Source organism: Sceloporus occidentalis, unplaced genomic scaffold (assembly GCF_023333645.1).
Source record: "Sceloporus occidentalis isolate IW3139 unplaced genomic scaffold, rSceOcc1.0.p SCAF_5, whole genome shotgun sequence".
In the NCBI taxonomy this organism is placed as follows: Eukaryota; Metazoa; Chordata; class Lepidosauria; order Squamata; family Phrynosomatidae; genus Sceloporus; species Sceloporus occidentalis.
In genome coordinates, this window is record NW_028316985.1 from 122,152,907 (window position 1) to 122,168,698 (window position 15,792).

Consider the following 15,792-nt stretch of genomic DNA (forward strand, 5'->3'; position numbering starts at 1 on the left):
CTTTTACTGGATGAGGTAAAGTTATAAGCCCTCTGAAAGACAATCCCATTTTTATTTGGAAGAGGTTAGTGGTGAAAAATGTTACATGGAAGACTAAGAAAACCAAACTATTTTTCTCAACCACTCCTTAGTGACCTTGAAAATATATGATCTGTATAGAATCATAGAAGCAAATATTATACTTCACAAACCTAAGCTTGAGTTTGGAACAAAAATCAAGTCTGGCATGGGATGTCCATCTGTAGAAGTTATATTTTGTAGTCATAGCTAAAACAGATGAAATGGATGAGGACATACATTCCAATTCACATTCTCATCTACCTCAGCTGTTCTCCATCGAACTAGCTGAATGCTTCCTTGAGGTAGTAATTATTCTCCGTAATGGGTTGTTGTGCACTGCTTACCCCTGGGTAGATCTGGATCAAAGTCAGTTGGATTACTGCATGCCCCTTTTTAGATCTTGCAGCACGCTGCTTCTGGAAACCCAGTTCTCAAGAGGCTCTCAGAACCTTTTGGCACAAAACATTTTCATTTACAAGGCAATGGAAGAGACAGGTAGGCACCACCAATGAGGTTATTTTCAGTGCCAGTTTTGTCCATACATGATCTCCAAAATTTAAATACTGGCACAGGGAGTGACTACAGAAGTAGCAAGCATACCACTTTAATTCTAAGATTAACCATCTGCCTTGTATGGTTTTATCAGCATGTACAAAGCAGCATTTCTCAACTTCTACTTGGAAACAGAGATGCCAACTGAAATACAGCAAGAAACCCAACACTTGATGGAAAGAAAAAATTAAAGTTGGAGGTTGAAGGACATTGTAATTTGCATTTCCTACAAGAGATTTAACTTCTTCCATAATTATTCCTCCACATGGTGCTACGGATGCAGATAATCACCAGAAAACAAAAACCACATTATTTTTGGTAAGTCTTCTGTGCCTTTCCAAAACAGCAAAAGCCAAGTATTGACAAATAGCATGTTTAGGAATTGTTGTTGTGGTGTCAGTAATTCCAAGTGTAAACTCAGTGTGAACGGGGCCATATCTGTCTGAAGAAAAGACTCGAGTACAGACTTTGATAATGTAAACACTACTTCTTCAATCGTTTATTTTTATTCTCAATCAGACAAGAGTCTTAATCAGTAAAAAAAGTATTTTAATTTTCAACACTCAAAGTACATGTGATCAAATATGACCTTGCAAAAGAAATAAATTGCTCCAAGACAAACTTTAAAGCCAAGTTTCAGCCTACAGCAGAATTTTATGGTTATATAAATCAATCTCTGGACAATAGTTTATTTAGAAGTGCTGAGATCTCTAGCTACAGTGGCGTGTACACTGCCATATATGGGTACGGGCAAGTAAAATGTTCCACAGGGGAGGCACACTTTATACAATATAAAATTAAAATATTCTATCCTTGAATTTTTGTATTACTGAGTATAATATGCTTTCATAATAAGATATTTTTGTAAAAAAAACCAATCCTCCTTTGCAGCCAACATTTTTGCATCCTAGACAAAACATCTCGCTTGGCATTTTATTTTCCACCTTAACAGAAGATTTTGCTAAGTCCACCTTCAGTTTTATGGAAGGTGCGAAGGGCATTTCTAATGTTTCTCCAGTCTTTAGCTGCAAAAATAGCATGATTTGCCTTTACTAACAAGTTGACTTCTCAACAGCAAAGGAAGTAACAGTGCATTCTTGGATATGGTAGTGAGGAGTACATACCAAATCAGAGCACTTATCAATCCTATGTATATCTGAAAGCAAAGACAATGTTTAACCATAAGGAGTGCATTTGTACTTACAAGACACATTAAATTTCTAAAAATAAATTTTGAACAGGTCATTAACAAGCAGACATGCACTATGTAGTCTTTAAATTTGTAATGCTTATGACATGAATATCTTCAACATATCACTTCAGCAAAAAAAAACCTCCAATTTAATTTTGCTAACTCAAGGAAGAAAGAGAAAGCCTCCTGCCAAATGAAACAGTTGATACAGAGACCTGCAGCCAATTGGAAAGAGTGGACAAATCTATTACCTATCAGCTGTATATGGCTCTCTCATAGCATTTACAGGTTAAAGTGCATATTGGTAAGCTATCAGTTCCAAGATGTTTATTCTGCAGAATGCAAGAGAGAGAAAAATAATTGGCAATGTCCACATCCTCTCGTTCATTTTAAAAATATCTGCATGTAATGATATCTGCATGTCTTTTGTTTTTAAATCCTGCAGTCATGGGTCAAATCACTCCCTTGTTCTGACACTGAAACAAGGTGCGTGTCTGAATTTTATACATCTTGCTCCTTTTTAAACATGTTATGGGAGAATTGTACCTAGGAAGGGAATCTAATTCAGAATACTTATCATTGAAACGGGTAGCCTAAACAACTTTTGAACAATATATTATGGTTTAAAGAGATTATCTGTCTCATTATAAATTCCACTATGAAATAGGCAAACAATGACAAAATCAAACAGAAATAACATCTCCTTTCATCCTTTTTCTAAACTGAAGTAGAGAGATAAGGAAGAACATAGAACACAAGTGACAGTTTTTCCTTAGTCCCAGTAAAGGGGAAATCTGATAGAACATGCATTATGACAATATTTATTCATGAAGTACATGTCACTATATTCTTCAGCTTTTGTCCTTTACAATATACATGGTGAAGGCAGCGGCATCACACACACACTCTTGTGTGCTACATCCAATTCATTCACGCCACACCCAGAGTCTCAAGAAGATGTCTATAATAAGGAACGTATTAAAGGTTGTGATCTTTTATTTAGAAGCCCCTGAGCATTTTTTCCCCTAGAGTTAGGTGGAAAAGGCAATAATGAACAAGACTAGGCTTGCTCTTTTAAGTGCTTTGTGCAACAACGTTCAGTGAAGTTATTACAGAAGTCTGTTCTTTTTTTAATCAGGCAGAAGCACTGTTTTGAATTCTGCTCCTGAACTTTCAGTATGTTATAGCAATTTCTCACAACAGCAGTTTCCAGTTATATTTCAGTCACATTTAGCTAATATAGCTCTTTGCTCCCTCAATCCATGTATTTAGTTTGCAGCAGATCATGAATGAACTGCCTGCATGGAGAGTCAATCTTCAGAGACGTGTCATCTAGGTGATACAGTTGGGCTGGAGAAGGAGCTGGAATTCCTAGGTGACTGAAAAGGCATTGGTGGGGTGCTTGGGGATAGTTTTTTTGGACTGCACAGGTCTCCGTTGTGTAGCTTCCATAAAAGTTCTTCATTCTCCATTGAAAGTCGTTTATTTACCTTTGATTCTTTCTCCAGGGATTCCTGTAAAACTGCTTGTTCAGTAGAAAGTTGCCTGTTAAGAGAGAAATAAATATATATCTGTATACCATCTAGATCTGGATTTACTAAGTTATAAGCAGGGCCTACAACAAAATATTAAAATAGCTAAGATGTTGTTTTGGCTGGTGGACGGCAGATCTCTGCCAGAACTGTTCTATATAGTCTTCTGCTGAACCCAGCTATGCAACTGCCACTTGAAGATACTATGGCAAACTTCATGCCAAGCTGTTGGGCAGGTGCTCCTGGGAACCATCTGGATGCAGTTACGCAGCAGAATGGAGCTTGGAAGCACCTCACCCAACCCAGTTGCCCAGCCAGGTGGGTGCACCCTGATGTCATCAAGCTACAGTTCACCAAGGGGTAATCATTCTACAAGGAAGTACCAGATCCTTCCTTCTAAACAATGACTGAAAATGTATATACCCCAGAAAAACAGGATATTATGGCAGAACATGCTACCAATTAAATTTTTATCAATGACCTGGGACAAACGGGCAGGAAAAAGTAGCTTGCTCCTTTTTCCCAAAGTGGGTCGAAACCCCACTGCCAACACAGCCCATTCCCAAAACGGGCTGAATGCTCATGGTCTGACTGCACAGAGCATTGTCAAGCGGCACTGCAGGGTAATTTTTTTGCCTCCCACCATATATGTGCACTGTTGCATAAACACACCACCAGTCATCCCCAAGTACCTCCCACATTCGCCCACATGCCATCCCATTGGATGGTCACCCTTTTGAATGGCCACACAGTTGCATGTGTGATGATCCGCCCATACATGGCACTGTAGCTTTGGTGTGCAAGTGATACTTTGGCAAAGCACAATGATGGAGGCCACCCCCCTACACACCCTCCTCAAACACACTCTTCATCCCATCCCCCCTTTGGACTGTCTGGTTTGCATATGCTGTAATTAAATCTATTGGAGTTGGCACACTTTCATCTCTCTCTCTTTTTTTGCCGCAGCTCCGCGCTCGTGTTGGGATATTTATATGCAGGTGCCAAGATGTGCATCTTCCACGCTAAGCTGGACTATCCCAGGTTCTGTTTGCTCCAGCTTTTAGCCCTGGAGTGCAGCTTCAGCCCACTTTGAAGGCATGCGTCATCTAAATGCCCTGCCTTCAAAGTGACTGGAAACCACTTTGTTTTGTCTGTCTGTTCTGTCCTAATGTATTTTCAGCTCCAGAAGTACTCCTGTTCAACAATACTCCACCAAACTTTTCTTCAGAGTGCAGTAAGGTGTAAGTAGGCCAAGAAATTTTTGTTTAGCTTTTCTTTTCCAGTGGATACTCAATGTTCTGTGGCTTCATTGGGCTTTTTGAGAAGGCTGGGTGGGGTTGCACCTTTGGGGATTTCCCCCCACAAAATATTTTGTATTTCTGCATACCTTGGAATTTATCCAAGCATGCTGATATTTCTGGATTGTTTCTCAGTAACCCATTTTGTCTCCATTCCTGCTGACATTCCAAATCTAAGCAGTATCAATGTGAAATGATAATGCAACCATATTTTGATTTGGAGGCCAAAAGGTTGTCTGCCTTTTTTTTTTATGATGATGGGCATGTCTTCCAAAGTCCCCTGGGATCTAATGCAGCATCCAACAGTCACCCACTGAGGACATTAAGCGATATGAATCCTTAAAGGGATTTCCAAAGGGAAAGGCAAAGCCAAGCCACAGCTGCCATTTCCCCACAGCCATTGGGACTGTAACAGCAGGGACTTAGTGGTTCCTGCTGCAAGGAGGGGATGAGCATGCAGAAATAATTTATTTCAGGCACCTTTTTTTAAGAAGTGCACCCTTGAAATTTAGAAAAAGTTACTACACAGGACTTGTTTTGGAACAAACATTTTCACAAATCCAATACAGTTTAAGCACACTCACATTTAAAAGATTTCTCTATTTTCTGCTAGGACAAAATTCTCAAACATTTATAAGCTAGAGCTGCTTCCTTATGTTATCATTCCCAAACTGCTTTTACTTTCAACAAAAGCATCTACTGAAGTTGAGTTTTGTGAAAGTCGCATTGAAATAAATCGGAACAGTGCTGACAGGGGATTCCACATATATACAGTGTGAGATTTCATGTTTATTTTCAGTCTCACCCTATTACATTAAGCTCAGCATAGCATATAACATAACTTTTCACTCAACTTAGCCCTTTGCCATCTACATCCTCCCTTGCATAAGATATATTGCAGCTGTTAAGAAAGAGCTCAGCTAAAATAAATCTTTTAGATTACCTGGACAGCTCCATGTGTTTGTCCATTCGAGCTTTTAATTCTTCATTCTCCTGTTGAAGCTTTCTTAGTTTTTCCATCAAGGCGGTGTTGTTCTCCACCTCGGATAACATGTGCAAATTGGATATATTTTTATTTGAGACATAGGTAGAGAAAGGCTAACTATACATATTTCAGTTAAGCTGCTGTAGCATGCCAATTCTGGTAAACGTTTGAATGACACTTCCAAATCTAAAGCAAGCATTTTTATTTAGTTTGCCATTCAAATAGCAGCATTTCACTATTAGCCCACTAAGAAAAACTATACGGGATATTATATTTTTACACCAGTAACATATCTTTTCTCCAATAACCTTAGGAAAAAATTGAACAGTCATCTAATCAGAATAGCCTCAGAATACTGAAATACAACAGGTAGTTGTGTCAATCTGTTGTGACTGATGAAGCTGCTTTAAACCCATTAAAATGTATGCTATAATTGTTAAGCTTTTAAGGGGTGCTATATGAATGTTTCTGGGGAAGTCTCATGCTAAAAAACAAGCACTCATGCAAGTTTTTTTTTAAAAAAACACTGAACAAACTCTGTTCCTCCCTACTGTAAAAGTAACCATTTCAGACTGTAGAAGTGCCACCTTGAAGTGCATTTAAGTGAGGTCCAGTGGAGTGTATCGAAAAGGGTCAAGCCTGGATTGAGGTCACCAAAGTTTAAAATTCTCATTCAGCTGCTAGGTTCACAGAGTAACCTTGGGCTATTAAATGTCTCAAACAGGATTGCTGTAAGGATGAAGTGGAAAGAAATCCGATGCAGAGCAATTTGGGACAATGGAAGAATGGGTCCACATCAGAAAAGCAAAGCAAAATTCACAAAATACTGAAATCCCACATAGTTTGTCAGTACAGCACAACAGTACAGTTAAAATACACAAATCTATACTCAGAGCCTATGACTTGTGGCTATTTTGCCACCATGTGTTAGTTTGCATTGCTAAATGTTCTCTGTTACTTTGAAATATTGGACTGATATTACAGGTCAATTAAACCACTGTAGAACCAATGAAGAAAAACAATTAAAACATACCTAGCAAATACAACAACATTTTTGTTTCCTGACTGCCAAGTTTCTAGGTGGTACAATTCTTAGCAGAGCTCGCCTGATTAACACCTCATAGTTTAAGGGCATGTAACAAGTTAATGGATAATTCTGACTTGGTTTTAGCTGCAGCACAGTACAAGCCTTCTTCAACTTTTATGATGGAAAAACCCGAACCTCCTCTTTAAGGGTACTATCTCTCCCTGCATTTGTAAAGTCTAACTAGGGAAGGAAAGATTTTGGTGTCCTGTTTCAACTTTACTCCTTAGTGACTTAAGTTACAGTCACTGTGCCTATTTTTTGCATTATCAGCACAAATCAAGATTTTGGAAGATGGCCGCTCCAATAGAAACCTCACCAGTTTTTCCGTTTTCAATAGTTTGATATCTTGCTGATGTAGCTTCTCATTCTTGATTTCCAACACTGCTTTCAAACTTTCCAGTTCTTGTTCCAGATACATAATCTGGGGGTTTTTCTGAAAAATTATGAGCAGAGAAGTTTACAGAGGGCTCTCAACATGCCAACTGTAGTAAACATATCTTAAATTAGGTTTATACAATACTGGCCCGTAACGCAGTCCATTTAAAACATTCATACTCAAAAGATTTGTATGACTAAATAAATGCAACAACTCTTTAAAGTAAAACTTTCCCCAAGAGAACAAGTGTTACAGCAGATAGAAAAGTTTAAAATGAACACTGCTCACATAATATTCTTTAATTTATTTTAAAAATGTGGCAATGGGCAAACAATCTATAGAAAGTCAAACTGAAATAAAATTCAAGATGATAATGAGCTGTTTCTCCTCCAAGGTGCATGTCTCTGTCCAATAGCACCTTTGTTTCCTTGGGTAACTTCACCTGATGGGTAGGCAGGTTCATGCACATCTCATTTTCCTCTCCTCAAATACTAACACCTCTTCCCAGTCCTCCATGGGGAGTGAATGTATAAAATACTGGAAATCCTACTCCAGAACGATGCTTCATAACCATGGGCACCTAGTGCTAAGTGACCTCCGCGAAGAGGTAACTAAATAATTACAGCAATGAATATACAACATAACTGATGCATTATGAACGCTATAGCACTACTGCAACAACCACTAGCGCAGGATTTTCTTTGCATCGTGTATTAACAAAACACAGCCTTAAGACTCAGGAGTGAAACAACACTCACAAACTAGTAGCGATATATTCTCAGCTGGGTCATGCTTTGGAAACAAACATCAAGATGTATTTTAAGGGAAATACAAGAGACAGCTTATTACTTCTAAAGAGTCCCAGAAAGAAGCTTTCTATAAAAATAAAAACAATAAACAAACTATCTTACAGATATTTAATATATTTCAGTTAGCAGTAATTTAGCTAAAGGCATGCACTGCTTTGGTCTGGAATGTATAGCCCAAGACAAAATCTGTATAGTAGACTAACTATAAAGACAAATGATATCCCCTCAATGGAGACACATTAACATAGGAATCCATCTTTTGAAAAGAGTTAAAGCAAATAATTGACTGCATTTATAAATACCTATTTAAGATTAAATCCAGTTGCTAATCCCAAGAACAATTGTTAAATGATAAATCAAAGCTTAAGCATAACTGAAAGAGTCTAGCTAGAGCTAGCATACAAATATAGGCCATACATACTCTTATGTGTGTGCACACCACTTTGTGTTAGGCAGCATCTGCACTGCAAAAATAATCCGGGTTGACACTACTTTAACTGCCTTGGCTCCATGAGATGGAATTCTGGGATTTGTAGTTTATTGTGGCACCAGAGCCCTCTTACAGAAAAGGCTAAATATCCCATAAAGCTACACTTCCCAGAATTCCATTGCATGGAGCCATGGCAGTTAAAGTGGTGTTAAACTGGATTATTTTTGCAGTGTTGATGCAACCTTAGCAATTTGACTTCAAGTATTTTTTTTACAGAGAAATAATTGACAAACATTTATAAAAAGTTGTATATCCCCACTCTATTTCCAGTACCCTTTATCCTTGTCATGAAAAACATAAAATAAACGTGTGGTGATGGTTCTGTTACAGTCCACATTAGTGTCCTAAAGTACAAATTGAAGGCATGACTTTTGTCTTAATTATATAGCAGTTTTTTCTTAAGCATTGTTGTTATTCATATTTGTAACAGTTATTAATAGAAACATTATAGGGAAGAAATCAGTAAGTCACAAGAGTTGAGGTAGAAAATGATAAATTCTCTGCCTTGAAATACAAGTGTTCCACAACAGTTAGTCTACTTTAACAATACAACAATTAAAAACAGAATTGATTTCTCATTGCAGTAGTTTCCATCTAGCAAACTGTTAATCAGCCAAAATTACTAACGAAGCCAATTTCATGTACAAGAGTAATGGGCTGACATAGATTAATTTTTCATACCAAGCGTGTACTTTTCCAGAAAAACGTCAAACCTATGTGAGTTGTGTAGTAGTATATTCAGATATGGAGGCATGTGATATTAAATATCAGTTGCTGATTGCCCTTTTTTAATATTAAAGGAACTAAATCTGCACCATTTGTGGACTAATATATAGTGATCATTTTCTGACACTGGGCATCTAAATGAATACTGTATAACCTGAAATGACTCATGAAAAGTTCAATGGTCTGATCAAGATGCATACAATCCTTTTATGAGGCACGTGGCTTATAATATGCTCAGTCTGGTGTGAATGCATAAATATGCAGTATCACAGAGATCCACACCAGAAAACGAGCAGTAAATATCAATCCACATTTGATATGATTTTGGTCCTTTTCCAAAAGTTATGCCATGAACAAAGAAGGGGTGGGCAAACTCTGGGCTTGGAAATAGGGGGAAAATATTTTTAATAAAACCCACAGCCCTTAGAAGGACTAGTAGACATTTCAACATGTTGGCCTCTCCAAGGCTGGAGAAGAGGTCTTTTTATATCAGAAGGTAAACCGAAGGTTCGTTTTTGGTTTGAAAAGTTGCACTCCTACCCCTATCCCCCAAACATGGAGTGCTGGTGGATCCTTGGAGGCCCCAAAAACAGCTGCATGTAGCCACACTGGGCATATCTATGACTTAACATTTAGTTTGATTCTTTGGTTCATGCAAAACATTTACAACAAGAAATGTTTATGTTAGACAGGTAACTCCATGTTTCTTTCAAAAAGCATATGATACCAGTTAAAGAGTTCTACATTTACAAAGGCATTATCCAGGCATACATCTGCATTCAGGTGTACACCTACATACTTACAAGATTTGCTTTTTCTTTGGCTATTCGCTTTTGTTCTTCTGATTTCAGCTTTTCATTCAAGGAATCATTTTCACTCTGTAATTCAGCAATTTTTTTCTGAAAGGTAAAATATAGTCAGAGATAATACATATATTTGTAACATAAAACAAAGACAGTTTAGGAGATTTTATCAAGCTAAACTGAGTAGCTACAAGTCAGACTGATATGAAAAATGACAATCTGGAAACAACCACCCTACTTATAAATTCGGTAGTTGTGTTGGCTAGAAGATAAATTCTTAGGTCTGTATTGTAGTAATCCTTTTAAAGGTTACAAATACATTTTGTATGTTTTATAAAGGTATTTCCACAATATAGATTTTGAAATATGCCACACACCGTCTGTCACACAGTCTGTCAAAATTTCAGATTAGCAAAACATGTGGCTCTCCATCCAGTGTTGATTGTAGTTTCCATCATCGCTCACCCCTGACTGATATTTAGGGAGAATGAGATCTGAACATCTGAAGAACTACTTGTTCACCACCCATGGATTAGAGAATTAATATCTGAAAGTAGTACAGTCCTTGCCAAGCAACTGGTTGGAGCAAAAGTGTTATATCTAAAAAAGTAATAACAACTAGTAGAAAACTAACAAGGAATCTGTATCGTTTCTTACTCAATGTTGAAGATGAGGTGTTACAAACATAAGAGGCATACAAAGGTGTAAAAGTTATGGCAGCATATATGCCAGCAAGTCGTTTTACAGTTGTCTCTACTCTAGTAGGCAAAAAGAAATTACAGACCTCTAACTCCTCTTGTTTCTCGTGGAAAGATTCTTCAAGCTTTTTCCTCTCTGACTCATGGATGCTCTTGAGTTCTGAAAAATATTTAAGAGTTTTTGTATCCACTCCTTTAAAAAAACACTTCTTGGACCTGGAGTTCTGTGGCAACTACTACTCTGCTTCTAATATCTTATTTTTGGACAAGGGGAGGAATATCTTGACTCCTTTTAATCTGGTTCCAGGCCTAAGTAAATTCTGAAATGTCTTTGATCACCATGGTGAATGAAGTCGCCTAGAGAAGAATGGGAAAGCATCTCTGCCTTGAATGGGCCGCAGTAGCTTTTCATATCAACCTAGGCATCTTACGAGATCATCTCTGTAGGTTGAGGATATAGTGAAATGGCAAGCTTTTTACTATCTACAGGATCGAAGTACTGTGGGACAGAATTCCATGGCAAGCATGCTATGGTATCCTGCAGAGCTCTATTCTATCTCTGATGCATTCTAATTTCTATATAACACTGCTAGGAGATATCATCAGGGGATTTGGGACAAGATGTCAATAGCATCCGGCTGATACTCAGTTACACAAGCTTGTCAACTGAGTCAAAGTTGTCCAAAGTTCTGGATTGATGCATGAAACATAAAAGATAGGATAGGAGCCAACAAAACAAAAGGGCTTTAGGCGATCAGTTTTCAGGCTTAGTAATGAGGTAGACAACCTCTTCTGCATGCAGCTGATTCCCTTCGAAAGAGCAGATGCTGAGCCTGGGGATACTCCTTGATCTGACTTGATCACTGGCATCTCAGTGGACTGGAGCTCCTTTACCCATCTATGAATGGTGTGCTAGTTGTAGCTGCTTTTGGACATAGCTATCTTAGCCACAATGACTCATAATTTGGTAACCTCATGTTTGGATCACTGCAATATACCTTCTGTGGGATTTCCCCCTGAAGGTGATCTGGAAGTTACAGTTGATATAAAATATTAGGATCAGGATGTTCCAAACTCTCAGGAACAGTAAAACAGACATTTTGAAAGAACTGCATTAATTGTTCATCTGTTGCTGGGCCAAAGTCAAGGTGCTGATACTAACCTTCAAAGGTCTAAATCACTTTGGGATCCAGGATTGCCTCTCTTGTACCAGTCTGCCCATGGTCATAGGATTTGCTGGGAAAGCACACCTTCTAGCCCCAGTAAAATGAGAAGTGATATGAAAGAGGGCCTTTTCAGGGAAGACATTCTAACTTTGGAATGTGAGGTCTCATCCAACAGACATCCCTATTATGGATCCAGAGCCAGGCTAATTCCTATTTGTTCACCTGAGCATTTAAAATGGGTTCATTCTGCAGTTATCTGATTAATTTATCTAAGATTCATAGAAGTTTACTACACAGATACATTTATAAATCTAAGGTCCAAAACACACTGCAGAAATAATCCAGATTAAAACCACTTTAACTGCCATGGCTCAGTGTTAGGGAATCCTGGGAACTGTAGTTGACTGGGGCACCAGAGCTCTCTGATAGAGAAGGCTAAATGTCTAACAAACTACAGTTCCCGTAATTCACTAGCATTCAGCCAGGGCAATTAAAGCGATCTCAAACTGGATTATTTCTACAGTGTATTTTGGATCTTATATAAACATATTAATCAAACTACTCTAGAATGAATCCATTTTTAAAATTCGGTTGGGCACACATAACACACACACACATACAGTTTATTGCTGGCATTTGTTGTTAATGACCTGGTGGTTTTATTTTTTAAATGAAGGGCAGAATAAAACAAAATTTTAAATATAATTTACTGAAACATCACCTTATCACTCTCAGGAGGATAATAATGCTAGATATATTTAATAGCATGAGAAATATTTTTATTTTAAAATTTCCAAAAGCTAACAAATGTATTTAGAACAAAGAAGTCAAACAAGCTATACAGTTTACCTGAAAAGGATGATTCATACTCTTTCTTCAGCTCCTCTATCTTTTCTGTATGACTAGTTTCAAGTTCTAGCTTAAAGTTCTCATGTGTGATATTCAAGTTGTCAACCTGATGAGGAAGAACATTTTTAAAACATTTGAATAAGTCTTAATTTCTCTTCACTTTTTAAGTTCTCTTTCCATTTTGCACATAAGCATCTAAAACAAATCATCTTAACTAAAGGATAAGTGAACATTTCCATAGCTATCAAATTGCCAAGGGTCCTGTATTACAGGAAGTCTGCTTTCAATTTCTCCAGTTCTTGGATACTGATGAAGAATCAGCATGATGCATCAAACTTCCAGTGGAATGGTTTGCTCAAAAATACATGCCAGAATCATTCTAATCCTTAAGTATGATCCACTGAGAACCTCACAGGCCCTCTGATGTTCCTGCCAGTCATGAACTACAATGCTGCAAGATAAGCATTCAGTTGCATTTGATCCCCACACCAAGACTGTTTTGGCGGTCCCTAGCTCCATCCAACTACCTTTTTCTGATAAAGAAGCAAATCACTTCTCCTGGAATGGCCATTAATCTTTTAAATAAGTTGGAAAGCCTCTTATCACCACTCATTACAAAAATACCCCCCCTTTTTTTTCATTTGGGAAACATCCAGGTTTTGGGGGGTTTTGGAGGCATTTTTGGGAGTCCACAACATATGGGTTTCCATAGTTAAGTGGGGATTCAAACCCTGGTCCCCACAGTCGCAGGATAATGCTCAAACCACTATACCATAATACAGACTCTACCCCCAGCCTGTATCAACACACACAAGACACTGAGGTATATTTAATTGAATCAAACTGCATCCAGGCCTAATAGCTATATAAGCAATTTGAATCCTCACAGATAGAAATAGAAAGAACTTCAAAATCCTAGCACATAAGATTGATCTGACCTCAGTGAGACAGATCTGACCTCAATTTCATGAAAAGTCAAGTCAAGTAGCGTGGTGGAAGAACACACTCATTAAAAGGAACTATGGTGTAGACAACCATTTCCTACAGTTGTAAAATTCAAATTAAAGTAGAACTCTCTGAAGTGAAAGTGCTTTATACACAAGGGCAAACCACCTGCTTAAATAACACTGGAACAAATGAGAGGAGGGCATGGGATTGTGCTCAAGCAATTCCACAGAAGAATCTCAGTCTCATGCCAGCCCCACTTGCCTGGTCCTGGAGTTGTGCTTTATATTTTTCAGCTTCTTCAATGCAGATGCTCTGTAGTTTTTCACATTCTGCAGTATAGAACTGCTTTAGCCTCTCTTCTAGTTCAGATAAATCACTTTGGTGTTGTTGGTTCAGCTTCTGCACGAATCCTTCATAAGCTGCTTGTAGTTCATTTCTGTCTTTCTCTAATTTCTCACAGGCTGTAGAAGTGGTTACTGGAGGAGATAAATAACATTATTGCCTTTTTTAAGTGGAAGAGTTTTATGAACCCATATTTCAGTATTTATGGTATTTCTATTAGTATTTCTAATACTGGAGGTATTTTTAACACTACTAAAAAATAGAGCAGCCTGAGAGGCATATGGGGAGTTCCTTTCTGATCACTAGTTCCATGTTCATTTGTGAAAACCACTATGAAGCTGCATGTTTTAATGAAGGACATTGCTTTAAACATCTGACCATACTCAGTGGTAAAAGGCATGATGTTCCAGATTCAATTGTTAAAATCTTACTTTTAAAAACAGTAGGCACGCAATGGGAAATAACTCTACTGAGAAATGAACCTGGGACCTTATGTCCAGTAAACTGAAGAACTTAATGTATAGGTTATCCTAGACTTTTCACTCAGGAGCCAACTTTCAGCGCAATCTGAGGACGATGCATTCAGATGCAGCTCAACAATAACATAGTAGAGTATGGAAGCAAAAAGATACAGATATAGGTATTGGCAATACAGACCACTTTCCACACTGAAAAAATTACTCACAGACACTTTTGATTTCATCCAAATTCTTGGAGGTACAAATATTTACAACCTCTCCTCACTGATTCTCATTAACTTTACCGTACATCAGCTTACAGCAGTGATGTGCAAACTCTGGCCCTCCAGGTGTTTTGGACTTCAGCTTCCAGAAGCCTCAGCCACCTTTGCCAATGGTCTGGGATTCTGAGAACTGAAGTCCAAAACACCTGGAGGGGCAGAGTTTGCACATCACTGGCTTACAGCTTCAATTCAATCCAAACCATAACTGATCCAACTCACACTGAACCACATGAATCCAACTGGACCAACCCAACACCAGTCCACATGTGACTCTCTTCTGGCCCACTTATATACAATATTGGTTGTGAGTCATCACCTGGTGCCTCAGGGCATGATGCAACCTCAGCAGAATTTGCATCATGCCATGTGCTCTGACTTAGCATTCTATGGCAGGATACAATGCCACCTGTCAATCAAAAATATTTTCACAATTATTTAAAGGAATATTTTTCTAACATGAATAGCACAGCCAGTGATATTCTTCTGAATTGCCTGGCTGTGTTGGGTTTAAAAGGCCTTTTCTAGAGGTGCAATCAGAGAAGGTAGTGCTGGAAACTCTTGTGTCCTGAGGCATCTAAGATGTTAAAAGATTCCATTTTGTTCCTCATGCTATTTAATTTCAATAAGAAAGTGGCACACAAATTATGGATTCTACCACTGCTTTCCATCCTCAAAACTCAGAGAGGTGGAACTCATATTTGGAGTCAGTTTTAGAATAGTTAAAAGCAAAAAGACTGAGGCTCAGTCCAGCAAGGGTGGAGGTATTCTGTGAAAGGAAACCACATGAACTTTTAATGCAGAAAAGTGACATCTTTTTGAATGGGGTTGTACTCCCACTAAAGGATCAAGTTTACAGCCTGGGGCTTCTTCAGCAGAAGCATAAATGGACCTTTTAAGTTCATCTACCCTGGCGGGCTGTAGGTACAGGGACTTTGGGCTTTGTAAATCCAGTCATGTAAAGGCACTTTAAAGACCCACTTGTTACAAATGTTTTAATTAGGTGATTCTTGGGTGTTTGTGCTTCTAATTTGTCTCCATATGTTTTGAGATGACTTGTTTGTGTTGAGGAATTATATTCTAAAGAGTTCTAAAATTAAATTCTAAAGAGGTTATTTTAAACTCTCACAGTTTGGGATA

General features: G+C 38.1%; 1 protein-coding gene across 4 annotated transcripts in view; it reads right to left on the reverse strand.

The window, feature by feature from the left end:
- Positions 1–1,140: 1,140 nt before the first annotated feature.
- The window catches only part of MTUS1 (microtubule associated scaffold protein 1), a 95,715-nt gene continuing 81,063 nt past the window's right edge, over positions 1,141–15,792 (reverse strand). For all 4 annotated transcript variants that reach the window (XM_089525310.1, XM_089525312.1, XM_089525313.1 and 1 more), the window contains 7 exons: positions 13,833–14,047; positions 12,624–12,729; positions 10,695–10,768; positions 9,911–10,006; positions 7,023–7,139; positions 5,578–5,675; positions 1,141–3,349 (listed from right to left, as the gene is read on the reverse strand). In XM_089525310.1, the coding sequence (XP_089381436.1) occupies positions 3,133–3,349; positions 5,578–5,675; positions 7,023–7,139; positions 9,911–10,006; positions 10,695–10,768; positions 12,624–12,729; positions 13,833–14,047 (923 nt within the window). In that variant the 3' untranslated portion in view covers positions 1,141–3,132. The remainder of the gene's footprint in view (positions 3,350–5,577; positions 5,676–7,022; positions 7,140–9,910; positions 10,007–10,694; positions 10,769–12,623; positions 12,730–13,832; positions 14,048–15,792) is intronic.